This window comes from Mirounga angustirostris, unplaced genomic scaffold (assembly GCF_029215605.1).
Source record: "Mirounga angustirostris isolate CCGP_5_RB_7025 unplaced genomic scaffold, mMirAng1.0.hap1 SCAF_2, whole genome shotgun sequence".
Classification (NCBI taxonomy): Eukaryota; Metazoa; Chordata; class Mammalia; order Carnivora; family Phocidae; genus Mirounga; species Mirounga angustirostris.
Window position 1 is genome coordinate 165,004,712 of NW_026991710.1, and position 18,839 is coordinate 165,023,550.

At 41.5% G+C, this 18,839-nt stretch overlaps 1 protein-coding gene across 1 annotated transcript in view; it reads left to right on the plus strand.

The window, feature by feature from the left end:
- ZMAT4 (zinc finger matrin-type 4) overlaps positions 1–18,839 on the plus strand; it is a 357,602-nt gene that overhangs the window by 121,546 nt on the left and 217,217 nt on the right. The window contains exon 3 of the mRNA XM_064583810.1: positions 4,853–4,942. Coding sequence (XP_064439880.1) covers positions 4,853–4,942 — 90 coding nt within the window. The remainder of the gene's footprint in view (positions 1–4,852; positions 4,943–18,839) is intronic.

An 18,839-nucleotide genomic window follows, 5' to 3' on the forward strand; every position in this document is an offset into this window, starting at 1 on the left:
TTAATCAGCTCTTCTTTACCCTAGAATGAGTAGAAACAGCTCAAAATTGGTGGCATGTGAGAATCACTTCTGTAATTATCAGTCTGTTTCAGGTTTTCCCTTTTTCTTATAGTCTTTGGCTTATTTAAGCTAGTTTCTGGAAGAGGTATAGTTAGATACCTAAGATGAAATAAAATGGTGAACACTTACTTAATTAGGAAATCAGGAATGGATCTTAAAAGCTGATTTGAAATAACACCTCTCCTGCCAGCCTCACAACTGTGACTTGAGGATAAAATGAGATGGTAAATGTCAAGGGGTTTGAACGCTGTTTGGAGCATTATGCAAATACTAAGTTACTTTGTTATCTTCACATTTTATGAGACCAGAAATCAGTAGCCTTGTTGGAAGCAAATTTGAGTTGTGAATTTTTAAAGGGTATGTGATAATGGAAGATGGCTATTTAGGTGAAGCACAAAGCCATTCTATTTCGATGTGGTCCACCCCCTTCTTTCACACAATACATCTGAAATAGAGGTTTGTCTTGTTCTTTATCCCCCCAAAGAGAAGGCTGGCCTGAATTTCCTCTTTAGATGATTTCTTTGAGTGCCAGAAGATTGTTTCAGCCAAAGAAACTAATCTGCAGATAGGTCTGCCCCCCGCACAATGCCCAGCATCAGGGGCAAAGGCTTTAATTAAAATGGAAGAGTTGGTAATTTCTGGCCTATCTGGGAAGCTTAAAGTTGATGTGGTTTGAATGAAAGTAATGACTTTTGCTTAAAATGCAAATATTAATGTGTGAGCCAGGGACTGACTTTCGGTGCAAACGAGAGATTGTAATTTCTTTTTCATGGCTTTTCCCTTAAAGAAATGGCCCTTTTCTTTCCTGAAACTCTGTAATATATACATTTAACATGAAAGGTACTTTTTCTCCTTACATTTCCTTTCAGTTGGCAATTTGTCTTTTTAAACTCTTAAAAGCAAGTGCATATTTTAGGTATTGATAAATCTTTGAAAAAATCCTAAGGATTTGTTTTTGTTGTTCATATTTATTTGGATGACATAAATGCATTTCAGAAGTGGCTTTCCTTCCAGTTTGGTTGTCTGGATGGCATTTATCCACAGTGCCTATAATCTTCATTTATATACAGGAAGTGGAATGACCACATTGTGAAGAGGACACATATTTACCATGGCATTTGTATATACCAAAATAAAGTTTTAAAAGTTAAAGTAATGTGTATTGCTCTTGGCTTAAGTAGGCTTATCTAATCACCAAGTATTGCAGTGAAAAAAACATAATGCATTTTGAATGTTGATAAGACATTAACAAGGGTAGATGGAAATGTGGTCAATTATATCAGTATATGAACATATGAGTATAAGAGCATTCCAGATCAGTGTGCTTTTTACTAATCACAATTGTTATGAGTAGAGAGTAGACTTATTGAGGAATTACAATGTCTTGAGCATTGTGAAGTTATTACTTTTATGGGCAAATTTGTTGTAGAAATAAAGAATGAAAATCATCCATTCTTTCCCTACCTTAATAAAACATGCTTGTTTTTCTTTTTCCTTTCCACTTCTTATTGATATACTTACAAATATTTATATAATCTTAATCGCAGTATACAAGCAACTTTTGTTTTAGCATTTTTCATTCAACATGCATTATATAGAAAGCACTTTTTCAATTTCCAACTGAACATAAGGGCATCCAGTGGCTGCTTTAACCAGCCTCTTGTCCAACATGTAACTGCCTCCCCGATTTGCTGTTCCTAGTTAGGTCATGCTGCAATGAGCGTGTTTGCTCAAATCTAAGTTTAACTTTTGTGGGAAGGTTTTTGTTTTTTGTTTGTTTGTTTCTAGAATAAATTGGAAGGAGTGAGGTTACCATGCCAAATTTCAAGCAATTTCTTGAAGGTAAGGGGTTGAGAGGAGCCTGTTGGAGGAAGATGCTGTGGGTGACTCAGTGTGTCCCGCCTTGAGGGAGAGGTGAGAATGCCAGGAAGAAAGGAGAGGACTCACTAGACGAGCTGCATCCAGATGTTGAAGGCCCCAGGGTGGGCCGAGGCGGGTGAGTTGTAGGGCACCTGGGAACAATCTCCTAGCAACCTCTTTGTCCTTGTCAACCGACATCATTTGGAAGTGGCTTTGGGTTTCAATCAGTCTAACTGGATAGGTGTGACTCCACACTCACATCACTGAGAAGTGGACTGTCTTCTGGGTTTTTACATCCTGCCCTAAGTCAGGGTGGGCTTGTGGGCGGGGAAGGCATTGGGTCCACCTCTGGCAGCCTGGAAAAAGCAGCAGGAAGACAGAGGCACTAGGGAAGCATCTAAATGATGACCTAGAATGCCTCCACCATCGTTCCAGAAGGAGGTGGGATTTTCCAAAACTCTGTTTTTCTTCACCCATACACAGGGGCAAAGGCAGAACCTGGAGCGTAAATCACTAATAAGGCACCGATCCAAGCATCTCTCATCACTAATAGGTTCACAGCAGAGCTTACCATATACTTCCCTTTTCTTTTCAGCTAATGGTTTCTTACTAGTTTTATCCAACTGCAATTAAATAACCCAGTGAACTCTGCCTTTGCTGGAAAGAGTCTTTTTGAAAGAAATGTAGTATTTTAGCAAAGAGAAGAAATCCAACCACAAAACAGGCCACATTATGAGATTTCCAATTTTGCCATGACTTTGAGCAGATTGATGGTGTTAGGTACTGTGATCCATTCTTCTACGGTAACAAATACAACACTGAAAGCCCACTTCAGCCACATTTGAGTTCGCACTGGTATCGCTTTGTCTTTTCACTAATTACCTGTCTATTGTGCTTTTCCCCAGTCCAGTCTCTGTGGCCACAGTCAGCATCCTGTAGGTTTTTAAATGTTCTTTTTTCTTTTTTTTGACTGGAGCTGTATCTTAACTTTTCCACTACCCTTGCTTCCAAAAAACCAACAAAACTAGAAAATGTGTACAGATTTTAGTAATCAACGTATTTCTTTGCCAAAAAACCTATACTACTCTGCACTGCATCATTCTCAAAAGCATGAAGAAGCTGAACAGTGCTGTTGAAATGATCTGGCACAAGTCCACATAGGTCTCTATTTCACATCCTACCAATCTCGCAGGCAAACAGGACTCCAGGTAACCCTTGATTACAACTTACAATGCAACCTAGAAATGGCTATAAATATATTTCAAAATCACACTTCAGGGGCGCCTGGGTGGCTCAGTCGTTAAGCGTCTGCCTTCGGCTCAGGTCATGATCCCAGGGTCCTGGGATCGAGTCCCACATCGGGCTCCTTGCTCAGCGGGGAGCCTGCTTCTCCCTCTCCCCCTCTACCTGCTTGCGTTCCCTCTCTTGCTGTGTCTCTCTCTGTCAAATAAAAAAAAAAAAAGTCTTAAAAAAAAATCACACTTCAGTACTTTTACATCAGTAATATCTTTGATGTCCCATTAGCACTTTTAAACCCATTTAAAGGCCTTGAAAGTGTTCAAGGACTGTTTAGAAGCATGTTTTTTAGAAGCACAATGAAGGAATGAAAAAAGTGATAAAGAAGGAAAACCAGGCGGAGGGATTTACATCATATCCTGTAAACAAGTTGCAATTTGCTGTGTTTTCTCTGAAAATCACTTTGCCTTTGTGGCTAATCCATGAAGGCAAGCCATCACACAGGAGAGTGGCTGGTCCCCAACTGTAAATAAAGGCAAAGTGGAACCAAAGCCCGGAGAAGAAGGAAATAAGCCCTGAGCAAAGGAAGGGGTTAGGGGATCAGAATTAGGTAATGATGGATTCAAGGTGAATTCACATCCTAGCACTGTAGATTCAGAGTTCAGGATTGGTGCCCTCGCTGGTGACACATTAAGCATTATGTGGATTGCAGTTTTTCATATGCACTGCCTCATTTGATTCTCACGGCAACCCTAATAAATATTATGTTCATTTTGTACACAGAGAAAATGAGACTCATTTTAGCTATAAATGAATTAGACTGACTTGCTCAGTATCACCCAGCCAGAGAGCAGCGGAGCTGCGCTTGGGTTCTGAACTTGTGACTGTTTGAGCTCTTTTCACTCAGCCATCTTCAGGTAGCAACTCAGAAGTTAGAACTGCAGTGTTCTTTAAAGGGAAGGGAAGTTCAGGTGGGCTCTCAGTTGAGCAAAGGAGTAGAGGAAAGATGGAACTAGGATGCGATCAATTTCTCCACGCTGGGCATGGGCCCTTCAATACAGGCAGAAACCCAGAGTCCTGCTAATCCTGTGGGCAGGGGGTGTTTATTGTTTAACTGCTCTGCCTGTTTGCATGAAGTTTGGGCTCTAAGCAGTCCTCAAACTTGCATTTGATATCTTTTGTTTGCTCATGATATCTGACTCTGGAAAATCTCTTTTGATAGCCTATAATGAGGCTCCAACATGGGAGAACCAGACGAAGAGACTTCTGTTGGAGATGCTATGCATGCCAACTCCCAGGGGGCATTGTCTGTCCCCAGCTCCTTAGGGCAAGGCAGTGGGAATATGAGACAAGGCAGGGCACCTAGCCTTCCATCACAGCCGATCCTTGTATTATTCTCTCTCTGACCTGTTCTTATTTTGAGGACGATTAAATATATTATTCATTCCAGGCTTAAACATCCCAATGTTTTTACCTTTCTTCTTTCCCTATCTTTTCTAATTCTGAAATTATGTTGGCTTTATAACTGTGGGCAAGTCACTTAACCTATCTGAATCTTCACCCCACATAATTCTCAGGAGCATGTGGAAGTGTTTTTAATGAAAGTACTACTTTGCATTTGCAGTCACTGGCTATATTTCCGAGGATTTCAAATGCCTTCTCTTTCATAGTATCTGCTTCTGCTTTTCCTTCCCAGAGTCGAAAACATGCAAGCAAAGTCCGACTGTATTACATGCTTCACCCCAGGGATGGTGGGTGTCCTGCCAAGAGGCTCCGGTCAGAAAATGTGAGTATCTGGCACCATTTGATATCCTTAGATGACCTGTTCAGTTTGCTAAGAACTTTGTAGGCCTAAGAAGTAAAGTCTTGTCCACCTTAGCAGGAATGCTAAGGGAGTAGAAATAGTTCTCATTAAATACTACAGAAAATATTACATGTAAGCAAGTCTTTTTCCTTTTTCCTGCCTAAATGTGCCAGTATGGTGTTGGGGGACTGCATGATGATTCTGTGCCAGAGCAGAGAAAGAATGTACAGAGGGGACAGAGAGCAACTGGGTGAGGGGAGATAGGAGCCATCAGAAGAAAAAGAGTAGGAAAGACAGCATAAGGAGAAACCATGTCAGGAATATCAGATACTTTGCTGTTTACATATTTTATTTTTCCTTTGGTGTATAAAACTGAATGCCAGTTTATTCATTTATAATAAAGACTGTGCACATCTTGCAAATAAAAATACTCAGGGTTTTTGATCAGTGCTCCTCTCCCTGAGGGAACATCCACTTGGGAAGAAAATGACAATGAGGAAGTTGCTTTGAGGATGTAAAGTCAAAGCAAAGGGTTTACTTCAGCCAGGCAAAGGCAGGGACTGATAAATATTCCTTCCTCCCAGCACTTTTCCTAATGAGTGGAATATTCATATCCATCCATTGCGGAGGTCCTCTGCAATAAACACTGCAGATTAGACAGAAATCACTTGTCCTTTGAGTTCTGAGGAGGCTGCAGGCATAGGATTTATACCCTATGCTCTCGCTTGTGCTTGTGATCCCTTTCTCCTTCTGATGCCGGATAGATGCCGGTCTTCTTTTCTTATTAAAAATTAATACATGATCACTGAAGAAACTTGACCAGAATTGTGCTTGTGTATTCTTCACAGGAGAAAAAAGAGAGAACAAGAGAACTGCTCATGATCACAGGTAGTGAGCATCAGGGCTGGTATTAATGAATTCCAAGCACAACTCTTACATCACAAAATGAGCTGTTCATACACAGACTAATCTGGAACACTGTGGAGTTGTCTTGACTGCCGTGGTGAGGCAGCTTTAAGAGCATATTAGAGGCAAAAGATGTCACGAAACCTTTTCAAGCCGCTAAGAAGTGGGACTGAGACTAGTTCTGTCATCTCTTAGTCTTAATGACCTTTGGCAAATAATTGATCTCTCTGAACCTGTTTCCTCAATGAGGCTATCATAATCACACTTTCCTTACTGGGTTTTGTGAAGGAAAAGCAGAAGCAGATACTATGAAAGAGAAGGCATTTGAAATCCTCGGAAATATAGCCAGTGACTGCAAATGCAAAGTAGTACTTTCATTAAAAACACTTCCACATGCTCCTGAGAATTATGTGGGGTGAAGATTCAGATAGGTTAAGTGACTTGCCCACAGTTATAAAGCCAACATAATTTCAGAATTAGAAAAGACAGGGAGAGGAGCACTGATCAAAAACCCTGTGCACTGTTACATGCCAAATACTGAGGAAAGATCAATAAGGCACAGAGTTGCCTTAAAGAAACTCAGAGTCGAGTGAGGGACATAAATATTGTATAAAAAAATAGCTATAATCCCATGGTGTAGGTGTTTATTTAACATTCTGCACAAAGCCCTATGGAGACAAAGGGCAAGTTGACCCATGCCAGGATGAGTCACTCAGGGATGGTGTTACTGAGAGTTGGCATTTGAGCTGGGGGTCTTTGGGCTTGAATGGATTGTACCAGTTGGTGGAGGTGGGAGTGAGGGAGCAGACAGGTGCATTCTTGGTTGTATTCCTATCAAAAGAACTTACTAAGCCCCAGGAGAGTTGGCCTGAGCCAGCTTTTATGTAACTTCAGAATCCTGTAGCTATAGCAGAGTCCTGCTTTCCATTAGGTTTCTATTAGAAGAGAGAAGAGAATTAGTTCCTGAAATCATCCAGCAATGATGCCTGTGTCCCTTCATTCAATAGCCATTTCATGTCTTATCGTAACAGTCAAAAACAATAGGGTTCATAGACAGTTGACAATTAGCTCTTTGAACACAGATTATATTTTCAAACTACTCAAGCTCTAATCATGAGTATTGTACTTATTTATGTCAGAACTCCTAGGGAGAGCTTGCTGGGCAGACAGAAAGGGGGCACTGAGACTCACACTGGTGTGACTTGAGGACATGGTCTTGGCTATTCTGGTCAGACCCATGATTTACCCCACTCAGGCTCCGGTTCTGACAGTGGTACTGGGGACAGTTTATGGAGGAGAAGATGTTTGGATTTTTAGAGCAAGAAGTATTTGCAAAGATTCTTTACCAAAGAGCCCTTTGAGAACTTTTGCTTCTGGTGTATCCTGGAATCTGTGTATCCTTGAAATTTATTTATTAAATCGTTTTATATAGCTTTCTATAATCATAGTATAAGGATAAATCAGTAAGCAGGAAAAGATAATGAACTTACTTTAAAATTTTTTTTAAAGGTTTTTTTATTTATTTAGAGAGGGAGAGAGACAATCTCAAGCAGACTCTGTTCTGAGTGCAGAGCCCGACACAGGGCTCGATCTCATGACTCTGAGATCATGACCTGAGCTGAAATCAAGAGTTGGACACTTAACTGACTGAGCCACCCAGGCGCCCCCATAATGAACTTACTTTTTGAAAGAGATGGTTGTTGCTTTTATTAAGGTGTGTGTACCTTTCATAGGTGAATACATCATTTGCTTAGGCATTTTGACGTACCAGATACAGCATGGAAGCCACCCCAGTTCCTCACTAGGGCTGTGAAAGTTAATGTTGGTAATTATTTGGCCAACATTCTTTTGTACAGACCCATACCTAAGGATTGGAAAACAATATACAAATAGACAATGACCAGCCATATATATATATATAGAGAGAGAGAGAGAGAGAGAGAGAGAGAGAACTTTGATACACTTGAAACTAAGATAACATCGGGTTTCAACTATACTTTAACCCTAAAAAGAAATTTAAATGAATAAAAATAGAACTTTGACCCACAACCTATAGCAACCAGCCTTGGAAACCAACCCATTAATGTATAGTAACTAGCCCAGGAAGGCTGCCTAAGTTAAACTTATAGGAAGTCAGACCACTATCTCTAGTAACAATCCAGGAAGCCAAACAATAACCCCTGAAACAATAGGCCCCAAATAGTCTGGACTTGATTAATACCTCATAGCTTTCCTAATTTTTGTCTCTGCTTCCAACTTGGAACTAACCAGAGAAAGCCAAATATGTACCCCTAACCAATCACATAGGGATGTGTACTTCTAGTTTGTCTGCCTACAGCTTTCACACATGAACAGCCTCCAATCAGGGCACACCTGAGGCCTCCCCTTTATCTTGTTACAAAGCTCTCCCACTTATCTTGCTTGTGAGTCTTCTCCAAATGCCCGTGACGGTGACTAACATCCTGGCTATGGGAAGCTCTGAATAAATAGCCTTTCTTTTTCTCATTTGGTTGGTCTTTATTTCCATGGGGTTGTAAAATGGGGATAAAAAGAACATCTAATGTACAGTTTTATCATAAGGCCCAAATGAGAGAACTCATTTATTCAGGACTTAGTTTTCAAAGGTCCTTCTCCAGGCATTATTATTATTGGTCCCCTATCCACAAATACCCTGTGTTCTTTGAAGAATGTAACACTCTGTTCCACTCGCCTCCATTCTTGCCCATCCTCCCCACTACTCTGCTTCCAGGGGCTGTGACAGCTTTGTATCCCAGTCTTACCTGACTGAGAACAGTTCTGCCCTGAATACCCAACAAAGTGAGTGACTTCTGAAAACAGAGAAAACTTGTTGCTGAGTTTCCACGCCCTGACTATGCATGAACCTGGGGCCTACACTGATTCCTAAAACTGATGGGGCTGATAAGTATCAGCAGCCAGTCCTCCCTCCACAGTTCTTAGCCTTCTGGGAATACACAGTAACTCTAAATTTACATCCAGATGAACGGAAGGGCCTATGATTATTCCCACGGTCTATTGTCATTTCTACTCCAGGTCATTTGACTTTCTTGTTGTTTCTCAAAAACATAAAATTCATTTCTTCCTCCTCTCCTGGCATTCCCAGCTTTTTAAATTACCCCTTTTGTAAGCTTTACTCTTTAGAACCCTCATCTGGATATTCTATGTTTTTTTCCCCTGAAACTTTAGAGTGAGACATTTTCCTCCTGAGGCGACAGAGTAAAATTAAATGTGAAATAAATTGTTATAATTGATTGCCTTAGAGAAATTTTCTGTAATCTTGTGAGCATTAGAGCCAAAAAGGACTTTAGAGACCATCTAGTCCATTGAAAGTCTCAGGTTTTCAAGTTACTTTTTAGTATCTTCTCACCTGCTTTGGGAAAAAGAAATATCTACTTAAGAAACAAGATTTTTAAGTAAAAAGATGATTTAGTTTTATTTTTATTCTGTAAGGATAAGTAACTGCCAACAAAAATCACCAGTTAGTATTAAGTAAATAGTGTTTTTGCATGGAGTTAATTTCTCTAAATTGAGAAACTTGACATTTGGTTAGTGTGATCAAGCTCATCACTTTTAAATACTTAAATGATTTCCTATAGGTCTGGAACATTCAGCAGAGCTGGAGAATCTCCAGAATCACTTTCATGGGTCCCTAAAATCCTGGGTTTCGGGCCTGGAGGACTCTATCTAACCTAAACCTAACTTGTGACAAAAGTGAAAATAAGGCCCAAAGAAGTACCATGACTTGCCAAAACTGGTCAGGCCTGAGATTGAGACCCTTCTTGCTTCCCTAAGTTCTATTCCTATGCTTCTCCCACATTATCTTGAAATTGTATCTTATATTTAGGCATTGAAGCCATTGCTGGGTCCAGAGCCAGAGAGCACTGCTGTTTTGGGGCAAAGTATTAATAGCTGGAGCTCAGCAGACACTTCCCACTTACAAGTCTAAATGCTTTACATACATTAACACATTTAATCCTCACTCCCGTGTAGGGTAGGAACTATCATTATCCCCACTTTACAGAAAAGCAAGCTGAAATAGAGAAATTAAGTCACTTGACTCTGGTTACAGCACTGGTAAGTGGCAGAGACAAGGCTGGGGAAATATGAAACAAAACCAAAGAAAATTCCTCTGGTGCTGCAAACTAGCTTGCCATGTCACTTCCTGAGATGGGTAGCGAGCGTCTAGTAAGTACTAGGGGTGCACGGACCCTTCCTCAACAGAGATGAGGGTCTAGTTGGGGGGCAGTGCCCAGTGTGCAGTCATGTCCTCTAGTACAGTGTGATGGCTATACAGGGCCTACCATAGACATCTCCCAGGGCATCGTCTGGCACACGGGGGGGCCCCAACCTCTCCGGTAGGATGGGGCTGGACAAAGTTGCCTGGAGAAAGCATTACTGAACTGATTCTTGAGGGATACAAATGGGTAAGCCCAGCGAATAAGGGTGGCAAAGGGCTCTTCTGCTTCTTTTTTTTTTTTTTAATTTTATTATGTTATGTTAGTCACCATACAATACATCATTGGTTTTTGATGTGGTGATCCACGATCCATTGTTTTCGTATAACACCCAGTGCTCCATGCAGTACGTGCCCTCCTTAATACCCATCACCAGGCTAACCAGTCCCCCCTCTCCCCTCCCCTCTAAAACCCTGTTTGTTTCTCAGAGTCCATAGTCTCTCATGGTTCATCTCTCCCTCCGAATCCCCCCCTCCATTATTCCCTTCCTTCTCCTAATGTCCTTTTTAAAGATTTTATTTACTTATTTGAGAGAGAGTGAGAGAGCACAAGCAGGGAGAGAGACAGAAGGACAGTGAGAGGGAGAAGCAGGTTCCCGCTGAGCAGGAGCCCAACACAGGGCTCGATCCCAGGACCCTGGATCATGACCTGAGCTGAAGGCAGACGCTTAACCCACTGAGCCACCCAGGCACCCTGCAAAGGACTCTTCTGAGTGTGGAGTCAACATGAGTAATGTCTTCAGGGAAACAAAAATCACAGGTATTTCTAGAGTGTAAAATGCCAGTGGGCAGCTCTGTTAGATTCCCAGGACTCCTGTAACAAAGTACCACAAACTGCGTGGGTAAAAACAACAGAAATTTATTTTCTCACAGTTCTAGAGGCTCTGAGTCTGAATCATGGGGCAGGCAGGGCCTCCCTCTGGAGGCTCTGATTGAAAATCGGTTCTGTGCTTCTCTCCTCGCTGCTGGTGGTTGCTGGCAGCGCTTTACGTTCCTTGGCTCGCAGCTGCGTCACGCCAGTCTGCTTCTATCTTCACCCGGTCTTCCCTTGTATGGGTCTCTATGTGTTCTCTCCTCTCATAGGGATGACTGTCATTGGATTTAGAGCCCACTGTAACAATCCGGCATGACCTCATTGTAATTAATTCACTTGCAAAGACCCTATTTTCAAATGTCACCTGTTCAAGGTGGATGTGAATGTGGGGGACACAGAATTCACTCAGTGCAGCAGTGGAAACAAAAGTGAAGTGTGGGATGTTGGGGAAAGGTCCAAATGTATACTCTGTGTAATATTAGCATTTACTTTGTCAAAATGTGGTTTTCTCAAGTGGTCTGCAGCTCAATTCATGAGCATTTCTCAAAGAAGGTGCGTTTTGGCCCCGTGATGGGTATTAAGGAGGGCATGTATTGCATGGAGCACTGGGTGTTATACGCAAACAATCATGGAACATTACATCAAACACTAATGATGTACTGTATGGTGACTAACATAACATAATAAAATAAAATTAAAAAAAAAAAAAAGAAAGCTGTGTGCTTTGGCTTCCAGCTGTGCATTTAGAGCTAGAAGTAGGGATTTTGTCCCTGGCTCGGCTACATATATTAGTTTTACAACTTTGTTTTGGACTTTCTAAACCTTAATTGCTGTGGTTATAATCAAGGCCTATAAACGCTGCCCTGCCTACCTCTCAGAGTCATTAAGGGACTCAAATAAAAGCTTCCTCTTTGTGAAGTTGCAAGATAAACTGTAAAGGGTGTGTGGAGTGTTTTTTCATTGAGTTTTTAATTTTTGTCTATTGGGTCACATGTTCTATCTCCACCGTGCAATATACAACTTCTCTAGTCCAGGTGGGGGCAGGCCTGCGGTCTTCCTGTAGAACACCTGAAGGGCACTTAGCACACCAGTAAGTGTGAGGTTGTGCAGATTTGTAAAACAAGGGTCAGAAACAACTACTGGACAGATGCAGGCCACTGACTATTCTTGTGAGGTCTGCAAACCAAGAATGTTTTTTACAGGCTTATGTATTCGGGGGTTGGGAATCAAAAGAAGAATATATTGTCGCATGAAAAATACACGAACTTCAAATTTTCATGTCCACAGATAAAGTCTTTTTGGAACACAGCCACACTCAATCCTTTACCGCTCTATGCACAGGGCAGCTGCAGAGCGGGGTTGCTGCAATAGACTCGATATCTCACAAGCCTAAAATGTTTTCCCTCCAGCCCTTTACAGGACCCGTTTACTGTGTGAGGTGGACAGTTTTGGTGAAGAAAGAGGGGGTTTGTCACTCCTCTCGTTGTGTGTCTCTCTACTCGCAGGAATGATTCCTTTATGTCATTCCAGATTCTCAAAGCTGCCTTGTCTTTGTTCCTTTCGAGTTTTAATTTCTTAGTGGCCAGCAGGTTGAAGGTTTTGACCAGGAGGAAGTACTATTCCAAACTTCTGAGCGAGAATCGACACTGTTGCTTTTTGCTTAGGCTCTCTCAATGCAAATAGCTTGAAATGTAGGAAGGAGTCATGTTAAGGGAATTTGTTTGAAGCCTGCAGCACTGTGGAAGCAACAAGGACAGTTGGTTTCTTATGCCATCTACACAGCAAAGCCAGCTCAGGGTAAACCAGAACTCCTGGCTTTTTTGAGATAATTCTGATTTAGAATACTCGTTCTTGTCACTACAAATCAATGGTATGTCCCGCAAAGACCAGTATTTCCTCTCTAAAGTGTACCCAAAAGTGGAATCAAAATTTTGTTTTACAGATACACAGATAATAATTTAAATGAAAAAATCCAGAACTCCTCATTAATGCGAATGTGCAGCATGGCGTTTGGCTATCTGATTCTCTGGGCCCCAGACTAGGTCTCTAGCTTGGGACTGTGGTTCTGAAAATCATATATATCATACTTATTACTTCGATCTAAAATCTGATCCAGAGGGGAGGAAGAAAAGGATGCCCCAAAAGACAGCTATGAGGTTTTTTTTTTTTTTTTTTTTGCCACAACAGAGAAAGTGTAGTGGGTCTTTGATTCTACTGTTGACATATCCTTGGATCATTCCCTTGTTAGCAGGTCACTAATTAAGCCCTCTTTTTGCATTAAGCTCTATGCTAAATACTTGCTAGATATTTCATTTGAACTTTACAAATTCAAGTAGGAATCTTTATTGCCTCTATTTAAAAAGGGGTTAAGGGGCCCCTGGCTGGCTCAGTCAGAAGAGCATGTGACTCTTGATCTCGGGGTTCTGAGTTGGGTATAGAGATCACTTAAAAATTTTTAAAAAATCTTTAAAAATTTTTTTAAAAAGGGGCTGAAGTCTGAAGCTTAGGTCAAATATCTTATCTCAACTCACAGACCTTGAGGGTGATATAGCCAAGATGCAAACACAATACAATTTGGCACTAGAACTGGAGCTCTGTGTTACTGTGTAGTCTTCATTTATTTATTCTTTTTTTAAAGAAATATTAACTGACTTCCTACTACGAGTCAGGTACTATATTGATTGCTAAGAATTTCGTATTGAAGAAGACAGATACAGTTGCTATTTATAGAGTTTATAGGACAGTGGGGGAAATGGCCACTATTTTTTTTTTTTAAATCATACAAATATATAAAGGAAAGTAATGGAAAAGCATAGAATGAGGAAGTCATAGGTCTTTGGGATCAGAGAAGCTTTCCCTGAACAACTGATGCTTCAGCTGTGTCTGAAAGATGAGTGAGGATTAACTAGTCAAAGAGGTGAGGGGAAGCAGAAGAATGCCAGGCAGAGGGGGCAGCATGTTCAAAGGCCCTGCAGTCAAAGAAATCATGGTGCACTTAAGATAGAAAATGAAAGCCAATGTGGCTGGTGTTCAGAGATGGAAGCAGGCACTGATGTCAGATGTGGAGAAGGGACTAGTGGAGAAAGGAACAGAGGTGAACAGTTGAGCATCAGGCTTTTAGGAGGCCACTGAGAGTATGGACGTGGGTGAGGCTGATGGCAGCAGCAAACAATGAGAAATACATAGATTTGAGGTATAAGTTGGTAAAAATGGATCAGCTGGGTATTGGATGTGAAACAAAAGGAGGTTTCTGAAGGACTTCCAGTTCAGAACTTGCACTAGGTGGTTGCTGCCCCTCCTGCAGGCAGGGTAGTCTTTACCCTTAAGGGCACAAGCCAGAGAGCAGGAAGATCTGAGAATCAGGGTGGATTGTAAGGAAAACACTTTCTCCATGTTGTCCAAGCTGGTCCTGGCTGAGCAGAACTAAAGTTGCATAGAGGTGAATTTGCCTCCAGCTGCGGGGTAGGGGACAGCAAGGGAGAAGTGTCTGGTGGACTTTTGTCCTCAGAGTTTCTTCCAGCGAAGTTTTTCTACTTTTTTATTGGAGTATGAGGCCAAGCCGGGTACCATCCCAGGAGTTGGATCCCACAGAAGCACAGGCAAGAGGTTCTGTACAGGTACAATGATGTCCAAAGTCGGGACAGGGTGGCTGAATGAATTCAAGGCAGTCACCAAGGGCAGGGGCAGGGGAGGGGAGAGAATCAGAACCCTAGTATCCTGAATTAAGACAGCAGGGAGTTTTTTGGAGGGCTTCTAGAGAGAGAGAGAGATGCTGAAGTTGTCGATGGTTAAATAATGTGCTTCTAGTAGGAGGACTGGGATTATTTAGAGAGCTGGAATAACTCAGATGTGGTCTTAAGACCTAGATCCAGTGACTTCCAGTGGGTCTGTCCTGTTCCTCCTTAGTTTAAAAGGCAGAGATGGTAAGTTTTAGACTTTATGAGGGCAGGGCTCGCATAACTTATTCATCTTTTTACTCCTTCCCACAGAGACGTTCCATAAATTATTGTTCATATTCTCATAATAAGATATTATCCTATTTTTTCTTTAAAACAATCATGATTAAAATAGTTTTAATAAAAACGCTATCATTTGTATGGGAAATCTTACAGAGTATTACCATGAAATTATATTTTAGTTATGTCCCTATATAAGTGCCTTGTTAAAAAATTTTGTTAAATTGGGTTTGTTCAGGAAGATCTGAAAGTCATGGACATTGTTTCTATGAGGATCTTCACCAGGTTCTTGGTCTCATGGGGGTCGTCTTCAAATAGGAAAAATATAAGGACAGGGAGAGGATTTGGGAGGTCATGCTGTCATAGCACAGGCTGGTCTCTACAACAGGTGTTTCTGGTGGGGACCCACGTGTTCTGGCTCTGTATCACCTGTCTGTAACTACCCTGTTCACTTATTAGCTGCCCTCTCAGCAGCTGTTCTTTGACCAACTGTTGCCTGTCTTCTCCTGTCTGCCCTGGAAGCTTGACTCTATTGTACCACAAATCAAGACTGTTCATGCAGGAGTTGATATGCAGCTAATGGAGGTAAATGTCCTTTCCACATTCCCACCCAATTTCAGCCATAAGAAAAAAGGAAACTGATAATCAGGAAGTTCTTCTCTGGAGGACATGTTGGCATTGCCTCCAGGGCAAACAGGTGGATCATACTTACTGGATGAGGGTAGTTAGAGTAAAAGAATTCCGGGGGCCACGGAATTCTCTAACTTCAGCTCTGAGATGTCAGTCTGTATGTTGGCTTTCCTTTCCAAGGGGCCAGCAAGGGTGTGTGGGAGCCCCTAGACGCAGCTTGATGGCTCACTAGCATGTGGCAGCCGGGTTCTTCAGCTCTCTTCCCTGTCTGCTGTGTTTCCTCTTTTCAGGTGTCTGCATCTCAAGCAAACTTTCCTATCTCAGTTTTTTTCCCTGATGGATTTCCTTGGTTCATATCTTAGAATCTCACAAAACATAAGTTTGTTCTTCTCTTAAATACCAACTCTTTCCTGAAAAAATTTTACCACTCACTTTTAATCAAATGTCTGCCCGTATGTGTCTGGGTCCATTTATCTCCATCTCTTCCCCGGCTGCAGGGAGGGGTGTGAGAGGATCGTGCCTCCCTTCTTCCCTTTGTCCTACACAGCACAGTAAGTCTTTACTCTCTTAAGGCTATGTCATAAATCATGCCTGCTGTCTTCCCATTAGGTGACCCCATGTGCCCATTCTGTTTCTCCTTAGTAACCCCTGGGCATTCCTCATGCTCAGAATATTATTCTTGCAGAAAAAAGAAGTCTGTTTCCTTCACTACCTTCTGGTTTGTGACTGTTTGGCTTTGTTTAGGTTGATGTGTTCTTTTAGGAATATATATATTTTCTTCTTGCCCTAGAAGCAGCCAAGGGTTGTGCCATTAGAATACGAGATACATTTATAACTTTGTGTGACCTGGATTTGGTGCAGGTAATGCTGAGACGATGATGAATGTGCCCTGATAAACACCAGAAAGCCTTGAGAAAACACATTTGAAAAATAGGGGTGGGCGCCTGGGTGGCTCAGTTGGTTAAGCGACTGCCTTCGGCTCAGGTCATGATCCTGGAGTCCCTGGATCGAGTCCCGCATCGGGCTCCTTGTTCAGCGGGGAGCCTGCTTCTCCCTCTGACCCTCCCCCCTCTCATGTGCTCTCTCATTCTCTCTCTCTCTCAAATAAATAAATAAAATCTTAAAAAAAAAAAAAAGAAAAATAGGGGTGATGCACTGAGTTCTACTAATGTGAAGTAAAATGCCTTTTTGGACTTGGATCCAGCAAACCTGTCTCATACACCTGTACCTATCACAGACAATACTGGGAGCTCTGCATATGTGGTCTTACATAATTTTCAGAGAGTTTTATCGTGTGAGCATTACGAGGCCAATTTTGTAAATGAGATAAAGAAAGTTCAGAGAGGAAAGAAGCACACAAAACTAGAGGTCATCTGACTCTTGGGCCTTTTCCACACAGCAGCGTTCGATGCATTGCAATTCTTTAAGAACATGCTTTCACTTCTGGGTCAGCCATTTCACGTATTGGTGACGTTGGTAGGGCTAGATTCCTGTAGAACATTCTTTATGGGAGTGGCTCAGGGAATTCTTCAACTTAGGGCTCCAGTGGATTGGGGTGATGTTCATGGGTCATCTTAGCCACATACTTTTTTTTCCTCAGGTCCCTACTGAAGGTTGATAGCCTTAACACATATTGAAAATCTGAGAGGCAGATACTATGGAGCCACCTGATTCTGTGTTATGTAAAGGAATGAGCACAGACACTGGGGACTGCCCTGAGATTGAATATGGCCTATAATTCCTGCTAGTGGGATGACTTTTGTCAAGTTCTTGATCTTTTGTACACTTAGTTTTGCCATCTGAAAAATGGTGGCAACAGCCCATTTATCCCATGACTCCCGTGAGGAATGAAAGTGATCCTGAAAACATAAGGAGTAAGGAGGGCAGGGCCTGGGGGGTAGGTGCCTGACAACTGTCATTCTTTCCCCTAAGGCATTGGGTAAGGGTGACATTCTTTCTGATATTATATTTGATCAGGAGAAAACACAAAATAGACTGATGAGAGTGAGCTGGTGGGGAAATTCATCGGTCTGTATTTGAGGACTAAATGCTGCCGAGAGAGATGTTTTCTATAGAAGCCGTAAGTAATTGCCAAGGAACTAGAGAACTGAGAAAATATTGCGGTGTTCAATAACAGTCTTGTTTTAAAGAACCTAAACTAATACAAAGAGGGAAAAATATGGTGTTGGCATTAGCACATCGGGGGCTTGGAGGAACACGTATGTCTTGTCATTCCTCGACTGTTATCCAGCGCCAATATTTTAGTCTAGCTGGAAGAGAGTCAGATATTTGGAACGGCTCCAGGTGACAGTGCGCACTCCCCTCAGCCACGTGCACGGCGCAGGGGCTTGTATTCCCCTCCCTTCTGCTCACAGGTGGCGCTGTTCAGTCATGGCACAGTGACTTTAGTAGATATTAAAAATGTGGCTGTTTGAGCGTGTCATTCTTGAAACCCCATCGAAACTCTCTGTGGAAGCATATGTGAGTGAATATGGTACAGGGCCATTACTTGGTGCAACAGGAACCGTTCCTCTTGATCTGTGACATTGAATAGCCAAGTAGTCTTGTAATCATGTATAATTTGTCTGTTTTTGCCAGGCATAGTTAAAATTGTGTAGAGAAGGAGATTATTTTTATTGTGAATTCCTGATGGGAAAAAGACATTTTTCTTCAGAGTTATTAACTTGGTTTTACAGCTGACCTTTAAAGGGATGTCTATGACTTCAGATACTCAAGAACTCAGCAAATATTATCCTCCATATAATTTACATAGTCATTATAGTTTGGGCTATAAGCACTGAATGTATATCAGAAGATAGAATGTTGTGTTTTTTTTTTTTTTAATTTTTGAGATTTTATTGTAAAGGAAAAAAAATCTTGTTTTATTGGTGCATTGAGTGATTGTTGACCTTTTCTAATTAAATTTCCTCTTCACATTTCAGCTCTACATAATTCTAAAAGGTCACTGGCTGGCATTAGCAACCCCAGAAATGAATGGTCATGATGTCACATCCTAGAATTGACAAATTAGTTTGTTTGATTTCTCATTATCCATTGTATCCATTGTTGTAATGGGGAATGGAAACATTCAAGGTGGATTTATGACTTGAAATTCTCTGGAAACCAAGAATAAGAGTCTTTAATGTGTTTTTCCTGCCCATCCATTTCTCCATACAGATTTTTCATTTTTATGTTTTGTTTTTGTTTTTGCATTCTGATATAGTGTCCTGGACAGCAGTTCTCTGCTTCCATGGCTAACGATGCAAAGAGGAGAGAAGGAGAAGGAAGGGGAACAGTAAAAGGGGGGAAAAGTGCTATCAA